Source organism: Suncus etruscus, chromosome 3, assembly GCF_024139225.1.
Source record: "Suncus etruscus isolate mSunEtr1 chromosome 3, mSunEtr1.pri.cur, whole genome shotgun sequence".
Lineage (NCBI taxonomy): Eukaryota > Metazoa > Chordata > Mammalia > Eulipotyphla > Soricidae > Suncus > Suncus etruscus.
This window is the reverse complement of record NC_064850.1, coordinates 13,149,718-13,163,278: the sequence shown is the minus strand read 5'-3', so window position 1 is coordinate 13,163,278 and position 13,561 is coordinate 13,149,718. Positions and strand designations below refer to the sequence as shown.

The 13,561-nt window shown below is 46.9% G+C and overlaps 1 protein-coding gene across 3 annotated transcripts in view; it reads left to right on the top strand.

Moving 5' to 3' along the window:
- The window catches only part of ACTN1 (actinin alpha 1), a 109,695-nt gene that overhangs the window by 57,720 nt on the left and 38,414 nt on the right, over positions 1-13,561 (top strand). For all 3 annotated transcript variants that reach the window (XM_049770334.1, XM_049770333.1, XM_049770332.1), the window contains exon 3: positions 5,608-5,727. In XM_049770334.1, coding sequence (XP_049626291.1) covers positions 5,608-5,727 — 120 coding nt within the window. The remainder of the gene's footprint in view (positions 1-5,607; positions 5,728-13,561) is intronic.

The window sequence follows — 13,561 nt, the reverse complement described above, 5'->3', positions numbered from 1 at the left end:
CAGGACACTGCCAGTCTGCCTTGGACCCCTTTGTATAAAGCAGGCCTTGAAAGAGCATCTCAGGGCTCCCTTCTCCTCTGACTGCTAGATTTTGTGGTACTGAAAGTCTCCTTGATGCTTTCTCTAAATGGTGGCCTCACTGCCATAGCCTCATGCCTTCATTCATGACCCTTTTTTTCCAGATGCCCCCGGCTTGGTATTGGATTTCCAAATATCAGGAGTTTCTGCTTCCTTAGAAACTTTTTTCCTGGGCCCAAGCAATAGCACAGAGGTAGGGCATTTGCCTTGCACAGTCGACCCAGCATGAATCTGGGTTTGATTCCTGGTATCCCATATGGTCCCCTGAGCTTGCCAGGAGCAATTTCTGAGTGCAGAGCCAGGAGTAACCCCAAGCATGCTGGATTGTGCCCCCCCCCCAAAAGAAAAAGATAAAGAAAAAGAAACATCTTTCTCCCACTATTCTTTGAATAAGCACCAAAGCACAAGATTGAGCCTTGGAGAATAAACTAAGCTAACTTGGCCCTCCAGCACCTGAATGCCAGTGGGTTGCTGAATGCCAGTCTTGTTTACCATCAGAGCTGCTCTTCCATTCTGCCTCACTGGACCTGTCAAGCTAGATGTCCCCAGATGTCCCATATTTGCTCACCTCTCTCAGCCCTTGCCAGGAAGTAACTGCTGTTTTTTCCTACCGTCTTAAGCTGCTCTCATGCCTGACCGTCTGACGGCCAATGGCTCCACTCTGCTCCTCTCCAACCTGCCCTTTACCTTTGACTCCTTCCTCTTTCTTCTTCCATGAGTCCTCCTGACTGCCATCCAAGTGTGGCGCCACATCAATGCTGCCTCCATTCCTGCCCCCATCCTTGCCCAGCTCTTCCCTGCCCCAGAGTGTCCATCCAGCAGAGCAGCCCATATACAGTGACACTGCTCTCTGCCACCTCCCTCCAGAACCTCCCCAGGACACAAGCTACAGCACACATTCTTGAGTAGGGCTCACAAGATTCTTGGGAGCTGGCATCCGCAGGCTTGCCAACTCTCTCTCTGCCACCAGCACTCATAAACCCTTCCTGGGCCCTGGGTTCTCTGCTATCACTTGGTTGCTGCCTTTTTTAGTGTTGTTAAACCAATGCCTTTTAGGGGCAAGACGGTGCCAGAGAACAAGCTTGAGCTTCCTATATGTGAGATAAGCCGTGTTCCAACACACATCGCCTGCCCTTCAGTCAATACTTGAAAATATATTTTCTTGTAGATGAAATATCTGGGTTTGTGTGCACGAAAAATGGTACAGAAAATAAAACTACCTGGGGTTGGGATGAGAGCTAAAGGGGTCAGTCTATGTGAGGCTCTAAGTCTGAGTCCCAGCACTGCGTGTCCCCCCAATCCACATACACATAGAGATAGTGGTCCCTGAACCCCACTAGATAGATGCTCCAACCCCCATCTCCACCCCACCATCCCACCTGTGGCCAGCCTGGGTTGGGAGAGAGCCTACCTGTCCCCTGGAACCCCTCTCTGTGGCTCCTGTTACAAATTACAAACACCAGGGCCAGAGAGATAGCATGGAGGTAAGGCGTCCTTGCATACAGAAGGAAGGTGGTTTGAATCCCGGCATCCCATATGATCCCCCAAGCCTGCCAGGAGCGATTTCTGAGCATAGAGCCAGAAGTAACCCCTTAGCACTGCCGGGTGTGACCCAAAATCCAAAATAATAATAATAATAATAAATTACAAACATCAGGGGCCAGAGCTACAACAGATAGGACATTTGCCTGGCATGTGGCTGACCCAGGTTCAATCCCATATTGTTGATTAAAATATAAAATATAGGGGCCGGAGAGATAGCCGGCGGTTCAAATCCCGGCATCTCATATGGTCCCCTGAGCCTGCCAGGAGCGATTTCTGAGCATACAACCAGGAGTAACCCCTTAGTGTTTCCGGGTGTGACCCAAAAACCAATATATATAATGTATAAGGTTCATGTGTTGGGTGAGGCCACTCCAGGCACCATGTTTCTAACACCTTAAATGGATGGGTCTGATGAAAGGTAGTGCAGAGAAATAATTCACAAGCAGTCAGTTAAAATTTCATTGGAGCCAAGCTCACTTTATTTAATGGCTTTTCTCTGTCATGTGTATTTCCTCACATGTGCTTCTCTGCTAAGCTTTCTACTGCTTCTCTCCTGGTTCTCAGCCTTTTGCTGCTCCTTCCTCTTTCCCCCAGGTAGACTTTTATTTTTTTTATTTTTTATTTTTGGTTTGGGCCACACACAGTGGTGCTCAGGAGTTATTCCTGGCTCTGTCCTCAGGAGTCACTCTAGGCAGGCTCGGGACCATATGGGATGCTGGAAATCGAACCCAGGTCTGTTCCAGATTGGCCTCGTGCAAGGCGAACACCCTACCACTGTTCTATCTCTTCGTCCCACCTGCCCCATCCCAGATGAAGGAGGGTCTGATTTTCCAGGTGGGATTAACATCTCAAAAGAAGAGATTAGGGAAATAGGAAGTTGGATGCAGGGTTACACCATATGGTCCCCCAGGTAGCACCAGGAATGATTCCTGAGTGCAAAGCCATGAGTAAGCCCTAAGCACCTCCAGGCATGGTCCCAACGTCCTCCCTTCCAAAATAAAAACATCAAGTTAAAGAGATAATGCATTTGGGTAGGGCATTTGCCTCAAATGCAGCCGATCCAGGTTCAATCCCCAGCATCCCATATAGGAATGTTCCCTGCATGTAAAGCCAGGAGTAAACTCTGAGCACAGCCTAGTGTGGCCCAAAAGTGAAAAGCAGAACAAACAGAACAACAAAAAAATCAAATGAACCATTTTGACCCCCTTAGGTACATAATTCAGGGGCATTAAGGACATTGTTTACTTTGTGCAGTCTTTATCCCATCCCTCTTCAGAACCTTTTCACCTTTGCATGCTGAAGCTCTCTCTAGTCAAAGATCAGCTCCCCACTCCCCTTCCTGCCAGCCCTCAGAGCTCCTGTTCTCTTTTCTTTTCTTCTTTTTGGGAGTGGTTGCTCAGGGGTTACTCCTGGCTCTGTGCTCAGAAATTGCTCCTGGCTTGGGGAACCATATGGGACACTGAGGGATCGAACCTTGGTCTGTCCTAGGTCAGTGAGTCCTAGGTCAGTTGAATACAAGGCAAACGCCCTCCTGCTAGGCCACCACTCCAGCCCCTCCTGTTCTCTTTTCTGTCTCTTTTCCATGACACCGAGTCTGTGGAGGAACCATTGTTTTTACTCCCTCTGTGACCATCTACTTTCCTTGAGTGAGATGTCTTCAGAATCACCCCTGTGCTTGGAGGTGTCAGAACCCACTTCCCTATCAAGCCTCAGGGTCCCCCATATCTTGTGTATTTACCCCCACGCCCACAGAGAGACTCTTCAGCTGAGCCCCCCTTCAGCTGTGTGGCCAGAGCTGCTGGGAATATCCATGAAGAAATGCACCCAGTGCTGGGCTGCAGGCCCCTGCAATGGAGAGCCACTCAGGAATGTGGGTGTCCCAGCTTGAAGACAAGCAGTTCCTGCAGGCTTTCATGGTGGATCTGTTCTCTGGGCCATTACAGGTGTCTGCGCAAATGTGCCTGCAGACAGAAAGTGGGTGTACCCTGCATGCCTGTCCATGGCTTGTTAGGAATAAAGCTCATTCTCCAGATGTGTTCACTCAGGATGCAGTAAAGGGAGCTGTGCCTTGTGGGTTCGAATTTCTGCTGTTAGTTCTTTAAGGCCCCACCTAAAGGTGACATTTCTTGGTTGAGGTTTTTCAGAACTGCCTTCTTGCTTTCCTCTAACTACTGGAGAGTGCCCTTCCCCTCCCCAGCAGCATGTCTGAGTTTAAGCTCAGGCCAAGCTCCTACATATGACTTCAGTCTTGCAGATGCACTGTGGTTCCCTTGGTTGGCCCTGCATCCTCTGGTCGTGCCCCATTCATTACTCTTCCTTCAGTCAACCATAGCTACCTGTAAATCACAAAGTGTATCCTTGCTTCCTCCCCATGCTGAGCTGAGTTCCTTTGGGGCCCAAGACTTTTCCCATCTCCACCCCCCATGCTCAAAATTGTCCACACACAGGTGACACAGTTCAGTGGGACTTGCCAGTGCCAGCCACACACTTTTTTGGGTCAAACCCACCTGTGCTCTGGGGATTACTGTGGTGCCAGGGATTGAACCCAGGTTGGCCATGTGCAAGACAATCACCCTACTCACTTTCCTCCTCTCCTTCCCAAAGCTGAGGGACACAGGTCACAGCACATTGTCCTGGTCTCCCCAAGGCTTTGGCTTGGTGGGAGAGGGAAGGAAGGGTCCCTGTAGTATGACAAGGACCACCTCCCACACACCCTTGGCTGGAACCATTGAGCACATGCCCCTCTATACCTTCCCCCCAAAGCCCTCCAAAGTGAGAAGCATACAGGTGCATTCTCATTGGCATCCTGCACTGGTCAGGCCTTCAGCCAGTAGGGTGTCATGCATGTGCTCTATACTGTGTATATGTACTGTCCGTGTGCTATACATGTTCTCTGTGTGTGCTATGTGTATGCTATATGTGTGGTCTCTTTGTGCTATGCTGTATGTGTGTGCTGCATCTGTGTCTATGCTCTGTGTGTGTTGTGTGTCTTCTTCTGTCCTGTAGAGAAGGGCATCTGGGGTGCATCATCCCTCAGGCATGTAAGGGTTTGCTGGAGTCAGAGCGAGTGAAATTCCAGCTGTGCTCCCCTGGACTAATCACAGCACGGATGGGGAAAGCTGTTCTTTCTAGAAACTCAGGGTGCAGGGTGCCCCACATGTGCTGCTCTGAGATCACCACTTCCTGTTCCCCTCTCACCCAAACGTGGGGAGAGAGGGTGTTGAGTGACTCTGCAGAGGGATTTTTTTTTGGGGGGGGTCACACCCAGCAGCTCTCAGGTGTTACTCCTGGCTCTATACTCAGAAATCGCTTCTGGCAGGCATGGGGGACCATATGGGATGCCAGGATTCGAACCACCGTCTACCCTAGGTTGGCTTCGTGCAAGGAAAACACTACCACTGTGCTATCAATCCAGCCATGTGCAGAGGGATTGACTATCCTGAGTGTCTGTGCCACACATAGGAAGTGAGAGAACTTCCTTCAGTTTTGAGCAGGTCCCAGGATGGGCCCCTTTTCTGGGAAATGGATCGTTTTTGTTTGTTGTTTTTGGACCACACCCGATGACAGGGGTTACTTCTTTGCACTCAGAAGTCGCTTCTGGCAGGCTCACGGGACCATATGGGATGCCAGGATTGAACCCGGGTCCATTCTGGGTCAACCATGTGCAAGGCAAACGCCTTACCGCTGTGCTATCTCTTGAGCCCCCACTTGTGTATGTTTAGAGGTATCTTTCTTTCTCGAGGATCCTTCTCTCTTCTTATCTATGTGTCCCCATACCTTCCCCCAACACATCTGCAGGGTTACATATAGCCTGGAGTGCCAACTCTGAGAGGGGGGAAAGGGCAGAGAGGAGGAAAATTCAGGGGATACACCCAGCATGTGGTTCTCATCAGGTGGGCCTGCATATGGGTATGGATGAGCCACCAACACCCCCAGATAATAAGCAGCTACTCCCTTTGCTGACCCCCTTTCCTCTGTGCTTAGGTGAGCGCTTGGCCAAGCCAGAGAGAGGCAAAATGCGGGTGCACAAGATCTCCAACGTCAACAAGGCCCTGGACTTCATCGCCAGCAAGGGCGTCAAGCTGGTGTCCATTGGAGCGGAGGGTGAGTGGAACCCCTCTTGTGTCTGGATTGTGGGGTTCTGGTTCTTTATCTCAACTTCCATGCTCATATGTGATGCAACACTTGGCCATCATGCCACTTGGTGCAGAAAATAGAACCCGGGTTGCTGCCATCTCTGTAGACATGCAACTATCAGGCCTTCCCTCCTCTGCTCTTTCCCATCTCGGGGACCTAGGACGGGAGCCCTTTGGGGCTGAGAATTCCTGGGCCCTACAATGAAAAAGTTACCTGTGAGATAGGGTTCTGTGTAATGAGACATTCTTTGGGTATTGGGTTGAGGTTTGGTTATCCCACAGTCCCCAGAAGGGAAAAGGATATCCCATAACCCCTATCCTGGAAGGACAGAAGTTGGTTCGGTAGCAGTTCCCCACATTAAGTAATCCACACAGATATGAAGGATATAGCAGACAAGAAAACTCACACTGTAAGCTTTTCACCCACAAGCCAGTCACTCCAACACACAGGACTACAAGCCTAGATGACAGCCCCTGTAAGCCTTCCTGCCTTCCATTTCTTTTCTTTTTTTTTTTTTTTGGTTTTGGTTTTTGGGTCACACCCGGCGGTGCTCAGGGGTTACTCCTGGCTGTCTGCTCAGAAATAGCTCCTGGCAGGCACGGGGGACCATATGGAACACCGGGATTCGAACCAACCACCTTTGGTCCTGGATCGGCTGCTTGCAAGGCAAACGCCGCTGTGCTATCTCTCCGGGCCCGCCTGCCTTCCATTTATTGAAATCCAATTCAAGCCCCTTCCCAAAAAGAGGAGAAAAAAAAAAAAAAGATGAAAGGCAATGGGAGGGGCCGGAGAGATAGCATGGAGGTAAGGCGTTTGCCTTTCATGCAGGAAGTCATCGGTTCGAATCCTGGCGTCCCATATGGTCCCCCGTGCCTGCCAGGAGCAATTTCTGAGCCTGGAGCCAGGAATAACCCCTGAGCACTGCCAGGTGTGACCCAAAAACTACACACACACACACACACACACACACACACACACATACACACACACACACACACACACACACACACACACACACACACACACACACACACACACACACACACACACACAAAGGTAATGGGAAAACAAGACCACAGAAAATAATTAAGATACAATGAGAAATATTTGATACAAATAAGAACTATTTCTAAGGCCTCAAATTACCTCATCTTTCCCCCCTTTCTAATGCTCTAACAATGAAAACAAATTAGAAAATAAGTAATAGGCCCTGAAAAGACAAGGGAAAAACTAAACTAAACGAATAGCACACACACACACACACACACACACACACACACACACACACACACACACACACACACACACACACAAAGGTAATGGGAAAACAAGACCACAGAAAATAATTAAGATACAATGAGAAGGGGCTGGAGAGATAGCATGGAGGTAAGGCGTTTGCCTTTCATGCAAGAGGTCATCGGTTCGAATCCCAGCGTCCCATATGGTCCCCCGTGCCTGCCAGGAGCAATTTCTGAGCATGGAGCCAGGAGTAACCCCTGAGCACTGCCGGGTGTGGCCCAAAAACCACAAAAAAAAAAAAAAAAAAAAAAAAAAAAGATACAATGAGAAATATTTGATACAAATAAGAACTATTTCTAAGGCCTCAAATTACCTCATCTTTCCCCCCTTTCTAATGCTCTAACAATGAAAACAAATTAGAAAATAAGTAATAGGCCCTGAAAAGACAAGGGAAAAACTAAACTAAACGAATAGCAATAATTTGCATAGGTGCATCAAAAATAAAAATGTAAAAACAAAACCAAAACTGGGAAAGATGAAGTCAGAATGGGGTGAGGGGTGTGTGGGTATTCCCTAAGTTCAGTGAGCACCGGGGCTGTCTTGGCCAATGGGAAGCTCACTGACACCCATTCTTCACTTGAATTGGACTCCTGGAGAACTGAGCATGAGTGAGAATTTAGTCATTAAAAATTCCCGGGGCATTGAGGGGAAGGAAGGAAGGACTGAACAGGCCGCCCCCGCCCTGGAAGAAGCTGCTTGCCCGCCTCCACATGTGTGTTGGGCCCTGAGGTCAAGATCAGTGGGAGGCTGGAGATATTAGGTCACACAGTCTGTCCCCTTCCTGACACATGGGTGTGGGGGCAGCTTCCCCATCCAGAGCTGTTGCTATAGTGCAGGTACATTTGGTGCCGCCATTTCCATTTTAATCTAGTTAACATTTGGAGGTGGGAGGATGGGGGAAGGTTTGGGGCCACACTCAAGGGCTAAGTCCTGGCTCTGCTCAAGAGTGACCCCTGGTGGTGCTGGGGTGGGGCTGCTCTGCAGTGCCAGAGATTAAACTGGGATCAGCTGCATGCAAGGCAAGTGGTGTAACACCTGTACTATCTCTCAGGCCCTCCCCTTTATTCTAAGCTTTTACTGTGTCCTTATAAGTGACGAATGTAGTCTTCACTGGTGGTGCTAATAGTCTTTCTGTTGATCACTATTTTCTAGTATTGGGGTGCTGCCCTGTAGGGCTGAGTGTTGTGTTCAGGCAGACAGGCCTTGTCCCCTTCCTTCCCTCCCTTCTTTCACCTCCTTTCTTTCCCTCCCTATTCTCCCTTAGCATGCTGGGGAGAAACTTGCTCTGAACTGGCAGGTGTCATTTGTATGTTGCAGAAAGGGCACATGCTGCACATCTGTTACAAGGCAGAAGTAATGCAAGGAGCAACGTGGGTGGTTGAGGAGGGTCTGATGGGGAAGGGGAGGGAAAGTAGAGAAGGACAGGAAGGACAAGCCAGATGGCACACAGGAAGGGAAGAGCTTAGGGGAGGCCCCATTCATTGGGGCTTGAGGCTCTGACTGACAGAGCTATAGAGAGTTTTATTTGTTTTCTTTCTGCCCCCCACCCCAAGCATTGTTCAGTGGTCCCTGTTTTGGTTCAGTGTGTGGGACTTGTGGTGTAGCCCTGGGGACCACTAGAGCTACCCCAATGCTGCTTGGGAGTTTCCAGGGCTGTGTCCAGTGATGCTCAGAAATTCTTGGGTGCCCAAGAGTAAACTCATCACCTTTGACTCTTTTTTTTTTGTTGTTTTTTGGGTCACATCCAGCAGCACCCAGGGGTTACTACTGGCTCTACGCTCAGAAATCGCTCCTGGCAGGCTCTGGGGACCATATAGGATGCCAGGATTCTTTTTGTTTGTTTGTTTTTTGGGTCACACCCGGCGGTGCTCAGGGGTTACTCCTGGCTGTCTGCTCAGAAATAGCTCTTGGCAGGCACGGGGGACCATATGGGACACCGAGATTCGAACCAACCACCTTAGGTTCTGGATCGGCTGTTTGCAAGGCGAACACCGCTGTGCTATCTCTCTGGGCCCGGATGCCAGGATTCAAACCACCGACCTTCTGCATGTAAGGCAAATGCCCTACCTCCATGCTATCTCTCCGGCCCCACCTTTGATTCTTAATTACCTCCCAAATCCCAACCATGGAGGTTTTGAGCAGGATTGATGGATCTGGAGACTAACTGAGCCATTCTCCCCTTGTTCTCGGTAAAACTCACACCACCCCCAGTTTGAGGATTCAGAACAAGAAGCACCTTATTGTGTTTCAGGATTTGGGCTGCAGGAATCTTGGAGGCGAAACGTCTCTTTCAGACAGGCACAGCTTCAAACTCCCTATGGAGTTTGAATGATTTTCCAGAAGCATTTTCGCTTGGTTTGGTTTTTTTCAGCCAGTTCACACTTCCAGCTGCCTTGCTACCATCACACATTTTTTAACTTGGCTCATTGAAAAGCTGGAAAAGTGATCTCTTAATTCTGTAACTACAAATAGGAGATATTTTTTTTTGGGGTGGGGGAGATGATTACAACTGCCTGTGCTCAGGGGTTATTTCTGGTTCTGTGCTTAGGAAATCACTTCTAGCAGGCTTAGGGGGAACATGAGATGCTGGGGATCGAACCTGGGTCAGTGTGCAAGGCCAGTGCATCATTGTACTCTTTGTCCAACCCCAAGACATTATTTTATACCGGTTATTTGTCTAGGAACCATTTCAGTACTAACAGATGTTGATCCATTGTAGACTGTGCCAAATGCTGGCTGGATATTTTACTTGGTTTTGTTTGTTTTGGGGGGCCACTTCTGGTAATGCTCAGGGGTTACTCCTGGCTATGTGCTCAGAAATCGCTCCTGGCTTGGGGGACCGTATTAGATGCTGGGGGATCGAACCACAGTTTGTCTTAGGTTAGCGCATGCAAGGCAAACGCCCACTGCTTGTGCCACCACTCCGGCCCCGTGAATATTTTACTTGTTAAGGGTTGTGTGTGCTGGTACAGTTCCTGTCTGCATCCAGGCTGAGGTTTATGGGGCTCTAAGGAAGCCTTGTACCCCTGTTATAAGAAAAAGATGCATCTATTAAGTGTCCAAAGTGAATATTTCTCCTCTACTCAGTGCCCCCAATCATGTCCACAGAGGGTCATGACATACAGTAACAGGAAGCCCCCCCCCCACTTTTGCAGAAGGAGATGAGATCTTTTTTTTTTTCTTTTGGTTTTTGGGTCACACCCGGCAGCACTCAGGGGTTCCTTCTGGCTCTACGCTCAGAAATCGCTCCTGGCAGGCTCAGGGGACCTTATGGGATGCCGGGATTCGAATCACTGTCCTTCTGCATGCAAGGCAAACGCCTTACCTCCATGCTATCTCTCCGGCCCCAGGAGATGAGATCTTAAGTTCTAGCTTTAGTTAGTACAATCTGCTTTTTTTTGTTTCTTTGATTGGTTTGGGGGGGGGGTTCTGGGCCACACCTGGCAATGTTCAGGGGTTACTCCTGGCTCTGCCCTCAAGAATCATTCTTGGTGGTGTTCAGAGAATGATATGGGATGTTGGGGATTAAATCCAGGTCAGTCATATGCAAGGCAAATGCCTTACCCACTGTACTGTCACTCCAGCTCCTTCCACTCGTCTCTAGTGGGATAAAGACCTAGCAGGCATGGGCTGGGAGTTGAGAATCCCCAGGAGTTGATTCTGGCAGGTTATTCTTAAACATCTGTGGAGAATGCTTTGTACCACAGTAGTGTAATAAGCATTCTTGCTCGTCTATCTTTTTAAGTTAGTATTTTTGCTTTGGATGAATATTTAAGAGTTGGATGGTTGGATCATGTATGTGGTAGCATTGTTTTTTGTTGTTTTTATTTTATTTTTCCTTTTTTATTATTGTTTAGCATTTTATATATATAAAAAAAAAGACCCTTCACCAGTGCAACATTCCCATCACCAATGTCCCAAGTGTCCCTCCTCCCCACCCCATACCAGCCTGTACTCTAGACAGGCTTTCTACTTCTCTCATTCAGTCACATTTTGTTATGATAGTTCTCAGTGTAATTATTTCTTTGACTACACCCATCACTCTCAGTGGTGAGTTTCATGTCATGAGCTGGACCTTCCAGTCCTCCCCTATTTTGTCTCTGAGAATCATTACACAAACGTCCTTTATTTTTCTTAAAACCCTTAGATGAGTGAGACTGTTCTGCATCTATCTCTCTCCCTCTGACTTATTTCACTCAGCATAATAGATTTCATGTACATCCATGTATAGGAAAATTTCATGACTTCATCTCTCCTGACGGCTGCATAATATTTCACTGATTATATGTACCACAGTTTCTTTAGCCATTCATTTATTGAGGGACATCTAGGCTGTTTTCAGAGTCTGGCTATTGTAAACAGCGCTGCAATTAATATGAAGTATGAAGAAGGGATTTTTGTATTGTATTTTTGTGTTCCTAGGGTATATCCTTAGGAGTAGTATAGCTGGATCATATGGGAGCTCAATTTCCAGCTTTTGGAATAATCTCCATATCGCTTTCCATAAAGGTTGGACTAGACGGCATTCCCACCAGCAGTGGATAAGAGTTCCTTTCTCTCCACATCCCCGCCAGCACTGCTTATTCTCATTCTTTGTGATGTGCGCCAGTCTCTGTGGCGTGAGATGGTACCTCATAGTTGTTTTCATTTGTATCTCCCTGATGATTAGTGATGTGGAGCATTTTTTCATGTGCCTTTTGGCCATTTGTATTTCTTCTTTGTCAAAGTATCTGTCCATTTCTTCTCCCCATTTTTTGATGGGATTAGATGTTTTTTTTCTTGTAAAGTTCTGCCAGTGCCTTGTATATTTTGGATATTAGCCCCTTATCTGATGGGTATTGGGTGAATAGTTTCTCCCACTCAGTGGGTGGCTCTTGTGTCCTGGGCACTATTTCCTTTGAGGTGCAGAAGCTTCTCAGCTTAATATAGTCCCATCTGTTTATTTCTGCATTCACTTGTTTGAAGAGCTGTTTCCTCCTTAAAGATGCCTTTAGTCTCAATGTCATGGAGCATTTCACCTACATGTTGTTCTATATATTTTATGGTTTCAGGTCTGATATCTAGGTCTTTAATCCATTTGGATTTTACCTTTATACATAGTGTTAGCTGGAGGTCTAAGTTCACTTTTTTACAAGTGGCTATCCAGTTGTGCCAACACCACTTACTGAAGAGGCCTTCCCTGTTCCATTTAGGATTTCTTGCTCCTTTATGAAAAATTAAGTGATGATATGCCTGGGGAACATTCTCCGAGTACTCAAGCCAATTTCACTGATCTGAGGATCTATCTTTATTCCAATACCATGCTGTTTTGATAACTATTGATTGCTTTGAAATACAGTTTAAAGTTGGGGAACGTAATACCTCCCATATTTCTTTTCCCAAGTATTGCTTTAGCTATTCATGGGTGTTTATTGTTCCAAATGAATTTCAGAAGTGTTTGATTCACTTCTTTGAAAAATGTCATGGATATCTTTAGAGGGATCGCATTAAATCTGTACAATGCTTTGGGGAGTATTGCCATTTTAATTATGTTAATCCTGCCAATCCAAGAGCAGGGTATGGATTTCCATTTCCATGTATCTTCTCTTATTTCTGGTAGCAGAGTTTTAGTTTTCTTTGTATAGGTCCTTCACATCTTTAGTCAAGTTTATTTTATGGAGATAAGGTTTTTTTGTTTTGTTTTGTTTTGGTTTTTGGGTCACACCCGGCAATGCTCAGGGGTTACTCCTGGCTCTACACTCAGAAATTGCTCCTGACAGGCTCGGGGACCATATGGGATGCCGAATTCAAACCACTGACCTTCTGCATGCAAGGCAAATGCTTTATCTCCATGCTATCTCTCCGCCCCCGCCTTTTCATTTCTAATATGGATTATCAAGTTTTGCTCTCTCTTTGTGAGTTTTGCCAATGTTCTATCAATCTTGTTTTTTTTGTTTTTTGTTTTTTGTTTTTGTTTTCCAAAGAACCAACTCCTGCTTTCATTGATCTTTTGAATTGTTTTTTGGGTTTCCACTTCATTGATTTCTGCTCTTAGCTTTGTTAATTTCTTCTGTCTCCCTATTTTTGGTTTCTTTTGTTGATCATTTTCTAATTCTATAAGCTGTGTCATTAAGCTATTCAGGTATGCCCCTTCTTCCTGATGTGTGCTTGCAAAGCTATAAATTTTCCTCTCAGTACTGCTTTTGCTGTGTCCCATAGATTCTGATAGTTTGTATCTTCATTGTCATTTGTTTTCAGGACAATTTTGATTTCCTTTTTGTTTTCACCTCGGACCCACTGGTTGTTCAGTAGCAGGCTATTTAATTTCCAGTTGTTAAAGTTTTTCTTCTGTGTGCCTTTGTAGTTTACATCTAATTTCAGAGCTTTATGGTCAGCAAAGTTAGCCTGCAAAATTTCTATCCTCCTAATTTTATGGAGATAAGGTTTTTTTGTTTTGTTTTGTTTTGGTTTTTGGGTCACACCCGGAATCACTCAGGGACCACTCCTGGCTCCACACTCAGAA